The sequence below is a fragment of the Harpia harpyja genome, chromosome 3, assembly GCF_026419915.1.
Source record: "Harpia harpyja isolate bHarHar1 chromosome 3, bHarHar1 primary haplotype, whole genome shotgun sequence".
In the NCBI taxonomy this organism is placed as follows: domain Eukaryota; kingdom Metazoa; phylum Chordata; class Aves; order Accipitriformes; family Accipitridae; genus Harpia; species Harpia harpyja.
Genome location: NC_068942.1, coordinates 47247854 through 47261836, shown reverse-complemented (window position 1 = coordinate 47261836; position 13983 = coordinate 47247854). Strand labels below are relative to the sequence as shown.

Genomic DNA, 13983 nt, shown 5'->3' with positions numbered 1-13983 from the left:
TTCAGTTGCTAATAAGTGCAACTGTTATGTATTTGAAGATTCCTTGTAAATGCCATTATAGCTCTGGTTTGTTTTGTGAGATTTCTTCTAAAGAAAATGGAATTGCAAAGCCAAATGTCTTGCCTTCATCTGGAGGTGAGCATTTTGATTAGTGCTATATTATACTGACTTTTTTTTTCATAAATCAGACTGCAGTAATTTACGATTGAATGACCATACTCCCCTTTGTTTACAGCCTTGTACTTCCTGAAAAGTTGGAGTATATTGTCAGCAAGTATGCTGAACATTCCCATGATAAATGGGCCTTTGATAAGGTAGGAATTATTTTAAGACTGGCAAATGTCAGAAAATCACTAGTAAATAATACCTGGGGTGAATATTGAAAGAAAAACTGGACAGTTTAACTGATAGGCCCTTCTTCGGAGTGCATTAATGTCTGCATATTTCTTCAGGGATATGTGGAAGAAACCTTTTGCTCAACAAAATGCTTTGAAATTTGTCACTTTTTCAAAGTGGCCAGAATTTATTAGGACAAAGATTTGAGGGGAATTAAAAAGTGGCACTTGGTTTGATTTTGTTGTTGTTTGTTTGTTTTGGGGTTTTGGTTGTTGGGGGTGGGGGGAGTTAAGTAAGAATATATAGATCTTAGCTTCATTTTGCCTGGTAATGATGTATTTTGACTAGGAGTCAGAGATTCAATTTTACTGCAGCAGTTCTGTGATCTCTGAGAGTACCTGGGAAGTCTAATGTCCTTTATTTTATTTCAGAAAATGTAGTCATAGCTTTTCTTTCTTTTTAGCATTCAGAAGGCTGTTATGTATTGATTTCCTCTATAATTTTCAAAGTGCTCTGTCACTGTGCTGTGTTTCTGTTTCACTACTTCAGAATAGCTATAAGACAAGAAAATATGTACTAAGTGATTTTTGTACCTTTTTAATGTTACAGTGAAACATGTAATAAAGGCCTTTTTAGTGTTACATTTTGCAAATAGATTTTAATGTTAATTAATATAACTTTTAGAGTTAAATTTGAGCAAAATTAAGTTTGATGGAAGTGTTGCAGTTTTTGATAACTGTTGGAAGTGTTTGGATATGATTAAGTCATTCAACTCAAGTATGAATTTTAAGCCTCTTTTCATTCAAGTAAAAAAGTAGAGGTGGGGTTAAGTAATTTATTATAACAAATGATAACAAATTAATAGCAATTTTATAGAACAGATATAGAAGTAACAGTTCTGTTGTTGTGGGGGCCTATGTATGCAAATTTGTAGACAAAGTTATACATATATATGGATGTGTAAATATACACACATTAATCTCAAACCATAAATTTCAGTTAATATTATTTAAGGTAAAGGATTCATTGAAGTTACATTCTTTAGTGCTAGATCTGTTAATGTTACTTTTTTTTTCTCTCTGTTGCTGACTTCAGCCTCCCAGAGAATAGAGACACTTTTGTTTGCCTTAGCTAATACCGTCTTAATGCGTGAGTCCATTTGAGAGGGGCCAGTGTATACTAGACTCAGAACTGGTTGCGTGAGACCTGCTACTCGTAGATGGCATCTCATCTGTCTGGGCCATGTTTTGTTCCAGTGTATCCACAGATGGATGCGTGCTCTTTTAACAGAAATTTCTGTGGCACTGAGTAGCTATTGGAGTAGACTAGTAGTTCAATATGACAAACTAAACTGGCCAATTTGCTGTTACTCATCTATGTTGTTCTCATATTTATTTTTTTCAGACTAATAGTGGATGGAAATATGGTATTTCACTGGATGAAAATATGAAGACTCACCCATTAATAAGACCTTTCAAAACTTTAACTGAAAAGGTAATGGAGGAAATTTCAGCTGCATTAATACAAAGTAGATTGATTTGCGTACTTTTAAAAATCCATTTCAAATATATGCTATAAAAGGAAGAGAGACAAACTAGAATTCTTACAGTTAAGAATAGCAACATCTATATGCTAAAGTGGTTGTTCAGTTAATCTTACACAGAGTCTTATATAGGCTTCCGTTAGACAGTCTTCATAGGCCTGGGCCAATTTGTATTCAAAGTATCAATAGCACAGGGTTTTCAGGCCTTCAGGGATGAGGAATGTCTGGCAGCACCTCCTGGGTTTTAGACAAAAGTGTTATTTAACATATCTGAAGGCAATTTTGTCTCCAAGAAAGATGGTAGAAAAATTGAAAGAAAACATAGGAGATGCTTCAGTTGAAAATGGGGAAAAACATTTAAACTATTTTGAATGCATTTTTTATTTGAAATTCTTGACTAGGCATGAATGTCTTCTAGTTGTCAGAACAGTGAACTGAATTTGAATGCTATTACATATTTTTGCAATGATTCATTGGGTGACTCAAGTCAATTACATTTGTCCCTCTTTACTATACTTTTCCTGTTCAGAAAATGGAGATGACAAAAATCAAGAGGCATTCAAAAGGTTTAATTTCCCAAGGTTTGTAAATTGCTTTGAAATCTTTGGAGTGGAGCTGAAGAATGGTTGGTTGAGTTGTTATTAAAGCAGTTCAAAGAGAATTTTCTGAATTGTCTCAGATTCGAACTTCTGAACCTAAAAATCAGGTCTTTCCATAAAAACTGTCATGTTAAGTAACTGTCATAAAAATTCTTATTTATGTTAAGAACGGAAATACTTTTATTAGGTTGATTTGAGAAGTCTTAATATGACATAATCAGAATTTTCTTCCCCACAACTTTTCAGATTTTCTATAACACCTTTACTTTTCAAAGGAGTGTTGGAATACAGGCTGTTCACTAAGTTTTTTATCGATGGCTGTATGTGAAGAGTATAGATCAGTAATGTTATGTATCCGTGAATGGATATAAATACAGGAAGACTGCAGAAAGGCCTCGTATGCTATTGCGTTCAAATGTACATACTTGCCTAATTTCATAGCACTTGTAGTGCCATCAATTTTTTACTATTTTGGGCTGGAGGAATCAATGAATAAGTTTCCAGATACAAACTACATTATTGCTCCAGAGCTCACTTGAGTGCTGTTAGTTTGCAACACATATCCCAGCAATAAATGCCACTAAGAATAAAACCAAAAAATTTGTAAGTATTTTAAAGCTTCTTTCTCATGTAAAGAGAACTATATCGTGTTTTCAGATATAATATACAGATATTGTTTAATTTTGTGGCATGTGACAATTTAAAAAGAAGGGACAGAATATTTGTATTGAGTTTTTGCTACTTGCTAAATACAGAGAAATTTTACATTATTTTCTTCAAAGGAAAAGGAAATTTATCGTTGGCCTGCCAGAGAATCACTGAAAACCATGTTGGCCATGGGATGGAGCCTAGAAAGGGCCAAGGAAGGAGGAGAAGCAATAATACATCAGCGTGAAAATGAAAAGCTCCGCAGCATATCTCAGTCTAGCCAGGTAAGGTGGAATTGCTTACATTTAGAAAGGAAAAGCCTTGTTAGTTAATTTACTAAGAAATTATACAAAATTATGTTAATTTTATATTCATTTTAATGAAAAGAAACTTTTAATGTTGGAGTTCTGAGATTGGAAGTCTTGTCACTATAATAAAAACTGTGCAGTAACACTAAAGAGGGGATTGCAAAACGAACAACTTCTAAGACAATAAGGATGTCAGAGACCATATCTCTTCAGGTCTTCTGAGAAAATGGATAGAATTTTCATACAGTCATTCAAAGAATATATGGCAGACTATTTAAAGCCTTTTATTTTATAATAAGTAAATCTAGTCATTTTCTTTTTTGGTCAAACAGAAGAGTCTGAAATGGGCATTTGTCAAGATTATAATTATGACTGACAAATAAGGTCGCGCATTTAATACTTTTCATTAAATCTACAGGCAAAATTTGGAGGTAATTATATAGTACCTAGCATTTTGATGTGATATAGACTATTTTTTCATTTGTAGCTTTTTGTAATAGCATGTTGAGACTGCTGCTCAATATGTCTGTGTCTTGGAGTGAGGAAAGCTGTTTAAAACTATGACAAGTGTTGGGAATTTTTATTGTACCCCTTGAGGTGAATTAAACACACATTTGTGCTTATATATAGTGAGATTTAATGAGCAATGCATTGGGCAGAGTCCTACCGCCATAAGCAGTTCTGCAAGGAGTGTGCAAAGATGTGTCACGAGCTGAGTCCTTACGTGCACTTGCACCAGCTCTGATCCTGTGAGCATCAGCATCAGACACCTTAGGCTTGTGATGGGTTCATTCCCCCAGCACCAGTTTTGCTTACCAAAAGTGGCCCTTGAGCACTCTGTTACAAGCATTTCTTACCTCTTCAGCAAACACCACTCCCACTCTGTTACAGGGAGTCCTTCTGTCTCTGGCATCTCTGCTTCTAGCCAGTTGAACCTGTTCTGCAGTTGGGCCTTTTTGCCCAAGAAGATGCATGATAAAGACATGATTGAGTAGAGGATTTCAGCACAGGTTTAACTTCAGTACATGATTGAAATCACTGATTTATATGTGACCGTTCACATTTAACATGTGCCTAATAGGTTTGTTGCACTGGAGCTTTCACACTTTAAATATTTAAGGACTGTGTAAGTATATCGCACTCCTCCTTTTTCTTAGTCTGTAAATTCCATGAGACAATAACCTATTATAACTTTTTGTTGTGATGTCTTGTCTTTAGTATACAGTTCATCCAGGCCGTTGCCACACTGATCTGTCATGTTTTGAAGGCACACCTTGTATGCCTCATGATTGGTCTCCTCTCTTAGGCTGAAAAGCAGCGTTCTTAGTAGCTTGCCATCTGTTGCGAATAGAGAGATCTAAGTATCTGCAACAACCTTCTTATTTCCAACAGATGTAGTCTGTTAATCATCCTGTGTATCTTCAGCACATTGCAAAACAAAAGGTGAACACGGTTTCTACAAGGACGTTTGAAAATGTGAATGGTGTTACTCTAACCAGAACAACAGAGATGTTGTAGTTGAATATTTGATTCTTTTATCCAAAATACTTTTAGCTGAAAAGAATTCTTTTTTTTTTTTCCCTGCAGGGAAATGGGTATAGCCCGGCACCACTTGATCTCTCTAATGTAGTGCTTTCTAGGGAGCTTCAGGTTTGTATTTGTGTTTTGTTTATGTTAATTATGCAAATTAATAGATTTGGGCTTTTATTATTAATGAGTTAAATTTTATCAGGTTTTATGAGTGTATTTGTGACTGTGGTTGTGATATGCTGTTGTAGAAAGGTGAATGCCGTGCTATTTACATATTTAAAGAAGAGATTTCTACGATTTAACCCATTGGTCCTTCCTGAGTTCCTAGAAAAAGTTAGCATGAAGCTAGGGAAGAGGCGGTAAACAGCATGTGATAGATGTGTATCCTGTGCCTGTGCTGACTTCAAAGAACAGCTGAATGTAGAAATGACACTTAACTGTGATGTTTCTTTACCACAAGAGTATAGACTTTACTCAAGACTGTAATAAAATTATGTAGAATTACAGAATTTTTAATTGTCACCTTCTTAATTTTGCATCTTGTTTTTTCTGATGTTAATGTAGGGAATGGTTGAGGTAATGGCAGAAAACTACCATAATATATGGGCCAAAAAGAAGAAGATGGAGTTGGAAAGCAAAGGTAAGCCAGAATTCTGTGAACCACACAAAAAAGACAAAGAAAATGAGGGAGAAGAAACAGTCTGAAAGAAGGCAGTGTAAGGCAATCAAAACCAAATAGTTCCTTTTTGTACTTGAAGCAAAATAAATCTTACAGTAGAAAAACTTACAGTTCTTTCAACTTACTAAAGGTGGAGGTAGCCATCCTTTATTGGTACCTTACGACACATTGACAGCCAAGGAGAAATCACGGGACCGTGAAAAGGCACAAGAGCTGTTTAAATTCCTTCAAGTCAATGGTATAATCATATCTCGGTAAGTTGTGCATTTTTTTGAAATACCTGCTTACATTTCAGTCCACAAACCATGATGATTTTCCTTATCTCACTGCAGTCTGTCAGTTATTAACATAATTACCATTTGGCATATCTTCTGTAAATCAGAGTCCTTGTTATTTTTATGTTCAGAAAGACCCTTCTGAAATAGTGCAGAGAGGTAACAAGCTTGAAACCAAAATGTAGGTATGCCACCAAACGTTTTTATATCCTCCCTAATTGCTTTAGAGTCATTGAATAAGAAAAGCAGGTTTAGTTCCTGCAAATGAATGGTCCTTTGAAACACCAATGGAATTGCTCAAATATTAGTTTTAATATCTCTTTGCAGCTGCGTCTGTCTGGGTTAGGAAGACAGACAGTGTGTTCAGTGTTAACTAATGGGACAAGTCAACTTGAAAAAGCCTGTTCAAACTCTTTATGGGGTACGGGCAAAGAGTTTGCAGTAATTGTCTGTATCAGGATGATTCAAGATTATCCTCTTCTCAGTGTTTTCTTCAGATGAATATGTGCATATTTTAAGTGTATATAAAATCTTTTGAAGTACTGATTGCAATTATCACATTTCCAGAATGTCATTCTGAAAAACATTGGACTAATCATTAAAACATGGAAATTCTTTATAATTGGAAACATATAGGCGGCACACTGTGTGTACTTTACGTATACCATCTGCCTCTGTTTTGATTTTTGCTCCTCTTTCTTTGTTGAGAACAATTCTGAAGCACTTTTGGGTGTTTATGACATACAGATGTATCTCGCAGGCCTTACTCAAATATATGCTAGAAACAACATGGTATTTTGTTAAGCATCTTTAAACCTCTACAAGTTCTTTCAATGTCACCTTTGTTATTTAACAGAACTACCAATGTCTTTCAATATTTAGGAAAGTACATGTAATCTTTTAGCAACCATGACTTACTATAAACACAAAAAGAGAATATTTACAGTGATCTCACTGAAAATACAGATAAATATTTAGTTGCATTATCCTCTGACAGTGAGGCAGCAGGAGATGCCTGTCAACCATACATAGCTGTTAATACATACCAAACCATTTGATTACATATGTGATAAATCAATTAATAGGAGGTCACAGAAGTATATAAACTAGGATTCTTCAAATAGAACTTTTCTTTTTTTTTTTTCAAATGGAACTGTAAGATGGAAGGTTAGAGTCCTTTCATGGTTGTGTGTAAAATGGGATTGGAACGTATTCCTTGGTTCCCTGGTTCTGTTCCCCCAGACTATAATCATTCCTCTGCTCTTACCCATGTTCTGACATGGTCAAGAACATACACTTTAGATGTTTTCTGCTGCATCAGCCTTCTCCTGCAGAATTACTTTTTTCCTTGGATTCACCTCATAGCTGTTTTTCAACTGTTAGTCTAATCTTCCATTTATTCTCCCTAATTTACTCCTACACCAGTGCTAAGGAATCTGTATGACAAGTGATCATTTCCTCCATAGCGCAACAGTGAGTCCAGCAACTTTCCTGCTTTCTTGTTCCTTTCTTGCTTTTGCCTCAGTGCCACAAACTACCAGTTCCTCACTTCTTCCCTACTTCTGACACAGTGTTCAACCCCTCTGTAGTCTGCATCTCCTTTAGCCAGGTCATTTTCTCTAACTGATAAAAGGAGAGTCTTCCTATCTACTACTATTTGAAGAGTCTGTGCAGAAGCAAATGAAGTAGCCATTGTGGGTAACCAGAGGTTTCCCTTAGTGTTACTCAGTTACTTCCTCACTTGGCAAGCCAGTTAGATGTCCTGGGTGTAGGCCACCATCTATCAACTGAAAATCTCAAGTATGGTTTAGTCCTCTAAATGTTGGAATAAAGAGACTATAAAGAAGTTGCAAACTAAGCAAATGTACAAGAAAACCTCAAGGAAACAAAGAAGAAAGAATTAATGACTTGTAAAAACAAGTATGTTTGAAAATAGAATACAGTAAAAATCTATAGAGTTATGTGACTTCAAAAAGAAAAAGAAAAAAATCCCTGTTCACATCCTGGATGACATGACAGAATGCATCCTTAGCAATTTTTTGGAATGAACCCTTAGCAATAAATTGGAGAGTTTGGCTGCCATTCAGAGGAACTTTGGGCTGGAGAAATGGGCTGACAGAACTCGTGTGAGGTTGAAGAATAAATGCAAAGTCCTATACCTGGGATGGAATATACCCAGGAATAGGGAGATTGAGCCTGACAGTGTCTATGCAGAAAAACACTGAATTCTGCAAGTTGAACGTGAATCAGGAGTGTGTTGTTGTGATGATGAAGGCTGACTGCATACTAGGCTGTATTAGTAACTGTGCTCTGCAGGTTGACGGAGGTGATTTTTTTTTTTTTCCCCCTTCCGTTTTGTGATCATCAGACTGTATCGGGAGTATGTTGTCCAGTTTTGGGCTCACCAGTGCTAAGGAAGACACTGACAAAAAGAGTTAATCAAGTGGAGGGCCACCAAGATGCTTTGGGGATTGGCATGCATGCCAGGAGAGGCTCTGAGGAGAGGCTAGATTTTTTCAGTATTAAAACAGAAGGTTACAATGGGATTTTACCACTGTCTTCAACTACTTAATGCAAGGTTATAGAGATGATGAGGGCAAACGCTGTCTCCTCAAAAGTAACAAGTTGTTACAATGGAAATTCCAGTTAGATACATGAAAATATTTCACTGTTATTTTTTCAAAGATTTCAAATACTTTTAGTAATTTGTTACTTGCATTTAGGTTTTCATTTAGTAGCTTAAGTCATTTTGACTTCAGTCTTTCGTAAAATCTAAGGACAAAAATGAAGTTTAATAGTGAATAACTAAATAAAGTGTAGTACTTAGACTGATTTTGTAAAGCTGTAATTGCTGACTTCCTAAACATTTGGCACTTTAATCTGCCAGCAGAAGAAATTGAGTGGCCAACGCATGGCTTTGTTAGATTCAAATGTACCATGGCTTCATTTATGCAATAAGATAGCTCTCTGAAGTTCTTATCCTAAAATAAATGTATTTTGGATACTTTAATACAAAGCTATTATACCTCTAGAGAAACATGAACTGATTTTAACATTCTTGCGATGTAGTTGATAACTAAGAGTTGCTATGGAAGGTAATTTTCTCCTTCTCATGAAAGTTTACCATAATTAAAATATAATAAGGAATGGAATGCTTCATATTACTGTCATCATTTGTACTATTGTCATCATCAGTGCCATTTATCTTAATGCTTTCTGAAACAGGGGTCTGAATGACATGGACTTAGATGCTTCATCCATGGAAAAGAGGTTTGCCTTTAAGTTTCTGAAGAAAATTTTAAAATACGTTGATTCTGCTCAAGAGTTTATTGCACATTTGGGTAAGCTGCAGATTTTATTTTGAAAATAATTAAAATTGCTGGTATTTAAATATTTGGATGGATATGTTTAAATTTGTAGTGACCGCTATTTTTATGACATTTAAGAAACTTAAATTCTGTCTTTTAATTTGCAGATTGAATTCTTGGACATCTGTAACTAGCTAAACTGTTTCTGCTGTTTTATTTGTACTTCACCAAAACTAAGTTTGCAAGGCTATATCAAAGAGCTATTGTGTTATTTATTATTAGACAACTTCTTATCCGTGTCTGCCTTGATTGTATCCTTGCAGAGGCCATTGTAACCAGTGGAAAAACTGAAAAATCGCCACATGACCAAGAAATAAAATTCTTTGCCAAAGTGAGTGATTTAGTATTTCAAGTAATGTATGTATACATTCCATTATACAGAACATGGAAATTTATAATGTTAGACTGCTTTTCAGGTAATAGAAATATATCTTTTTTTCATGGTAAGTAATCAATTAAATGTTGTTAACAAATATTTCAAAATATCTTCAAAAATATTTCACTATAATGGCTTCTACATGAGAAGGAACATAGAAATTAAAAGGCAGCTTATTTATTACATGAAATTAAATACTCTCGCTGAACAGAAATTATTTCTGAAAATTTTTGCCTCAGTATGTCACTGAAGTGCATAGTATCATTTAGTTAACAGGAAGAAGGATTCCTATGCGTAGTAATGTCATACACCTTTGTGTACGTGATAAGATAAATGTTGTCCATAATCAGATTTGAATTAAGGAACATTTAGGATTTAATTTAGGATATTAAAAAAAAAATGCCCTCTCCCTTTATATCTGTACTGGACAGTTATGTAAATAGTGGAGAGGAAGGGTCCTCTTAGTTCAGTGGTATTTATCACTGTTGAATGTGAGAAGAGTAAGCCTGCAATATTAGATCCAAAATAGATTGATCTGTGTAACTCTTGTTTATTATTTGCATAACTTGTAAGTAAAATTGTAAGACTTAAGCTTTTAATTTATATGACTTTGTGTCTGAAATGAGAAAATACAACTGTTACAGAACTTATAAAATTCTTTGAATGAACTTTGACCAATCAGAGCATTGTTGCTACATTTGCCATTGTGCTCTGTGAAAAATACATTTTGTATCTGTATTTCTTAGGTTCTTTTACCATTAGTTGATCAGTACTTTACAAATCACTGCCTCTACTTCCTGTCTTCTCCAACAAAAACACTCAGTAGCAGTGGATATGCATCAAATAAGGAAAAGGAAATGGTAGCAAGGTAAGTAGAAAATTAAGACATACACAGGAGGGTTCTATATAGAAAATTAAAGGTCTCTTCTTAGATTAAAGAGAAAGATAGTTCAAAAGCTGAGTTTCCTCATATAGAAAGTGAATAGTTTATTCTGTGTCAGAACGGCAGTGAGTGAATAGAATTCCTCATTTTAGTATTCTTTAATATATAATTAAAGAATTAAGTATATATACTAATTATATATATTACAATATGTAATTATGGATGATAACATCAAAAACGTTAATAAATGATTCTACAAGCAGTGGAACTAATAAAACTTAGTTTCTGATGGGTTTGTGTTTCATTGTTGATGGTAGTTTCTGGTTGAAGCTTATCCCACTGTTGGGTCATTTAAGTGGTCTCACATTTAAATTTTCAGATATCAAAAAATGTGAAAATACCATGATGCAGCTTTTTTAGGGGTAATTATGAATTCTCCCTTCTCTACAAAATTACTTCTGCCCCTGCACAAAAATTGCTGGAATTTAATAATTTTTAGACATCTGTACTGTTTCAGATTTGGTTGGAATCAGCCATTTGACTCAAAGTTATTCTAGAAAACTCAATTAAAAAGAAACAGTTGCCTTTTAATTTATAATGTGTTGCCTTTACAAAAATATGAATTTCATTTTTCTGCAATTAACATTTTAAAATTAATATTTAATTTGTTTTTAACTATGACTGTCATCTAATATTTTTGTTGCCAATTTTTTTCTCCCGCTTAAAGGTGTGCTGCCACTTATTTTCTTTGGGAAATTTTGTATCATAGTCTTTCAAACTGTATTTTACTTTCATGCTTTCTTACTTAACTATCAGTTTCTCAAATTTCTTTTGCTTTCCTTCACTATGTTGACCAGAGTCGACTACTTTTTCCAACGGAAGAGTAGATACAAAATTTGAAAGTAAAGTTACTTCCTCGTTGTTACATAAGATCAGGCCTAGCACTGAACTTCCTAGATTCCATTCTTCAGCTTATCTTCCAACGCATTTTTGTATTTCTCTAAATTAGTATTACCCTTTTGTGTCCGTCTTCCAGGTGGGTGGTAATCCTTACTTAGCAGTTGCCCATAAGAGTGAATGTTAAATCCCTAAGATTCTGCTTTACTAAGCTTTATATACTCAGATATATTATGATATATTATATACAAATATATTTTTGTATATATTAGATATATTCTAGATAAATGTGCAAAATAGTCCTCCGGTTGCTGGGAAATTGAGCTCAGGTTCAGGAGGATTGAAGTTTCATTTCATTTCATTTCAATTTCATGCTGCTGCTTTGAATATTCTTATTACTTCCCTAAAGTCAGTCAGGTCAGCTTAATAAAGCTAGAAAGATGCTTACTGGAGTTGTACAAAACACCTTTACAAAGACACATGAAGGAAGTAGATGTCTAGCCTGCATATCTGCTATTATAAATTCAGAAATATCTTACAATTCTTTGTCCATTCTTCACTGAAAAAAGTGATGATCAGTTATTTTCATCTTATAGGAAGTATGGTATTTCTTTACTATTGTGAAGATAGCAATGACGATCTGTTGTTAGTAAGAGACCATACCAATTCCTAAGGTATATTTGCTTCGTTTTGTTATGTCCTAAATCCATTTGTCAAGTATTCCACAGATGATAAACAAGTCTGTCTAGCTGTCTTTGTTTTTAGAAGTTAAAGGAGCCCCTTTAATCTTTAGAGAGTTGGTGATTTTTCCTTTCTCTTAATTATGCTATTATTTTGACAGATACGTTAGATATGCAAGTTTCTGACATGCTTGCCAGAAGCAATTCTAGTCTGTGTATATTTCAGGATTCATCTTATCATCAGCAATGGCTAAACACAGATTTATTTATTTATTTACAAAGGATATCTTTGCAAATTGTTTTAAATGGTATGAAGATTTGTAACATTTGTTTCCTGCAGAATGCCAAGTAAAACACTAAAATGTTACTCAGTTTTTCTTGTTCTTACAAAAAAAAAAATCTTATGCAGAAATATAGCCATAAAGAATGACTCAACCATGTAATAAGCAATTGTTGGAAACCACTGTAATCAAAAGAAAGTTTCACATTTCAAGTCATCTCTGAAGTATTGAAGCTTAGAAAATGAGAGAATTCAGCAGCTTCAAAAAGTTATTCTGCTTAATACAGTTATTTGCCTGACTGTTGTCATCCTGTATGATTCAAAATACACTTTCCGGGAACTGTGTTGTGTTTTCTCTTCCATATTCCTGCTACTCTTTACCTCATATTCTAAGTAAATCTTTAATCTTTGTCTTGTCTTGTCTTGCTCTTTCTGTTCTTTTCTACTTCAGCCTGTTCTGCAAACTAGCTGCTCTTGTTAGACATAGGATCTCACTTTTTGGTAAGTTGTTAAGAAAGATCTTGATAAAGTTAAAAATACAAAGAATGTGTAACTATTGCTTCTATCTTACCTGAAGCTTTTCAAAAGCTATAGGCAAAAATCTATAAAATTATGCATAAACTTCCAGTATGACTAGTGAGTGCTTTGAACACGGCTCTGAAGCTAACAGATCTAACCCTCCCTCAAGTGACCTAAGGTGGAAGACTTATGTCGTGTCTTGTTTAACCTGTGCATTGCCAATAATTACATTTTGGATCATTAGATTATCCTACATTTTCTGTACTATTGTACTCTCATAGTATCTCTTTCTATCCAGGTAGCGATTCTGCTACAATGGTGAACTGCCTGCATATCTTAGCTCAGTCTCTTGACACACGGTAAGTTTGCAACATTTGTACCAACTACGAACTACATAGGTGTCTCAGAGCTTTTCAGGAGCAGTTGGATTGTTTCTGTATTTTTTTATTCCTTATTTGTAATTAATGATATTAGCAGTATCAGTAACTCAGGTATTGACTTCCATATTAGCAGATTTCATCTGAAGTGTTTAATCTACATTTTTCTGTTCAATGCCTGTCATTAAAACGTTGAAAACTTTTGTCACCCTTTCCAAGGGTATTTGAAGACTTTATTGGGAGATATAAATGACACAAACTTTGGAACTGCAAGTATTGATACCTGTAGATATTGAGACAGTTCAGCGCATATTGGAAAATTTGGCATTAGAGGGATGCAGAATGTCTTAACATATGGGCATAGTTACATTTGCTAACTTTCACTGTTTACAGTTGAAATGTTTATGTAGATTAAAACACAGGCCAGGATAGTTTTCTAATTTGAGCTGTTTTCTGGCCTGGTTATGTTATACAGCAGCCTGACAATGAACTCATTGTGAATAACAACACTGGAAGGCTTCATTAAGGGATTGGAGAAGAGTGCAAAAAAATTAAGGAATGGGACTGTGATGCTGGTATTGCAGTTGCATTTTCTAGGTTTAGGGTGCTTTGAAGATAGGTAAGCATGTATCCTGACTTGCATACCTAGTTACTGTGGCTCCCATAAAAATGTAGGGATTAAGAG

The 13983-nt window shown here is 34.5% G+C and overlaps 1 protein-coding gene across 1 annotated transcript in view; it reads left to right on the top strand.

Moving 5' to 3' along the window:
• RYR3 (ryanodine receptor 3) overlaps positions 1-13983 on the top strand; it is a 252124-nt gene that overhangs the window by 175181 nt on the left and 62960 nt on the right. Inside the window, exons 52-62 of the mRNA XM_052782467.1 lie at positions 236-314; positions 1741-1830; positions 3261-3410; positions 5022-5084; positions 5529-5604; positions 5774-5897; positions 9144-9259; positions 9550-9617; positions 10409-10530; positions 12854-12903; positions 13220-13280. Coding sequence (XP_052638427.1) covers positions 236-314; positions 1741-1830; positions 3261-3410; positions 5022-5084; positions 5529-5604; positions 5774-5897; positions 9144-9259; positions 9550-9617; positions 10409-10530; positions 12854-12903; positions 13220-13280 — 999 coding nt within the window. The remainder of the gene's footprint in view (positions 1-235; positions 315-1740; positions 1831-3260; positions 3411-5021; positions 5085-5528; positions 5605-5773; positions 5898-9143; positions 9260-9549; positions 9618-10408; positions 10531-12853; positions 12904-13219; positions 13281-13983) is intronic.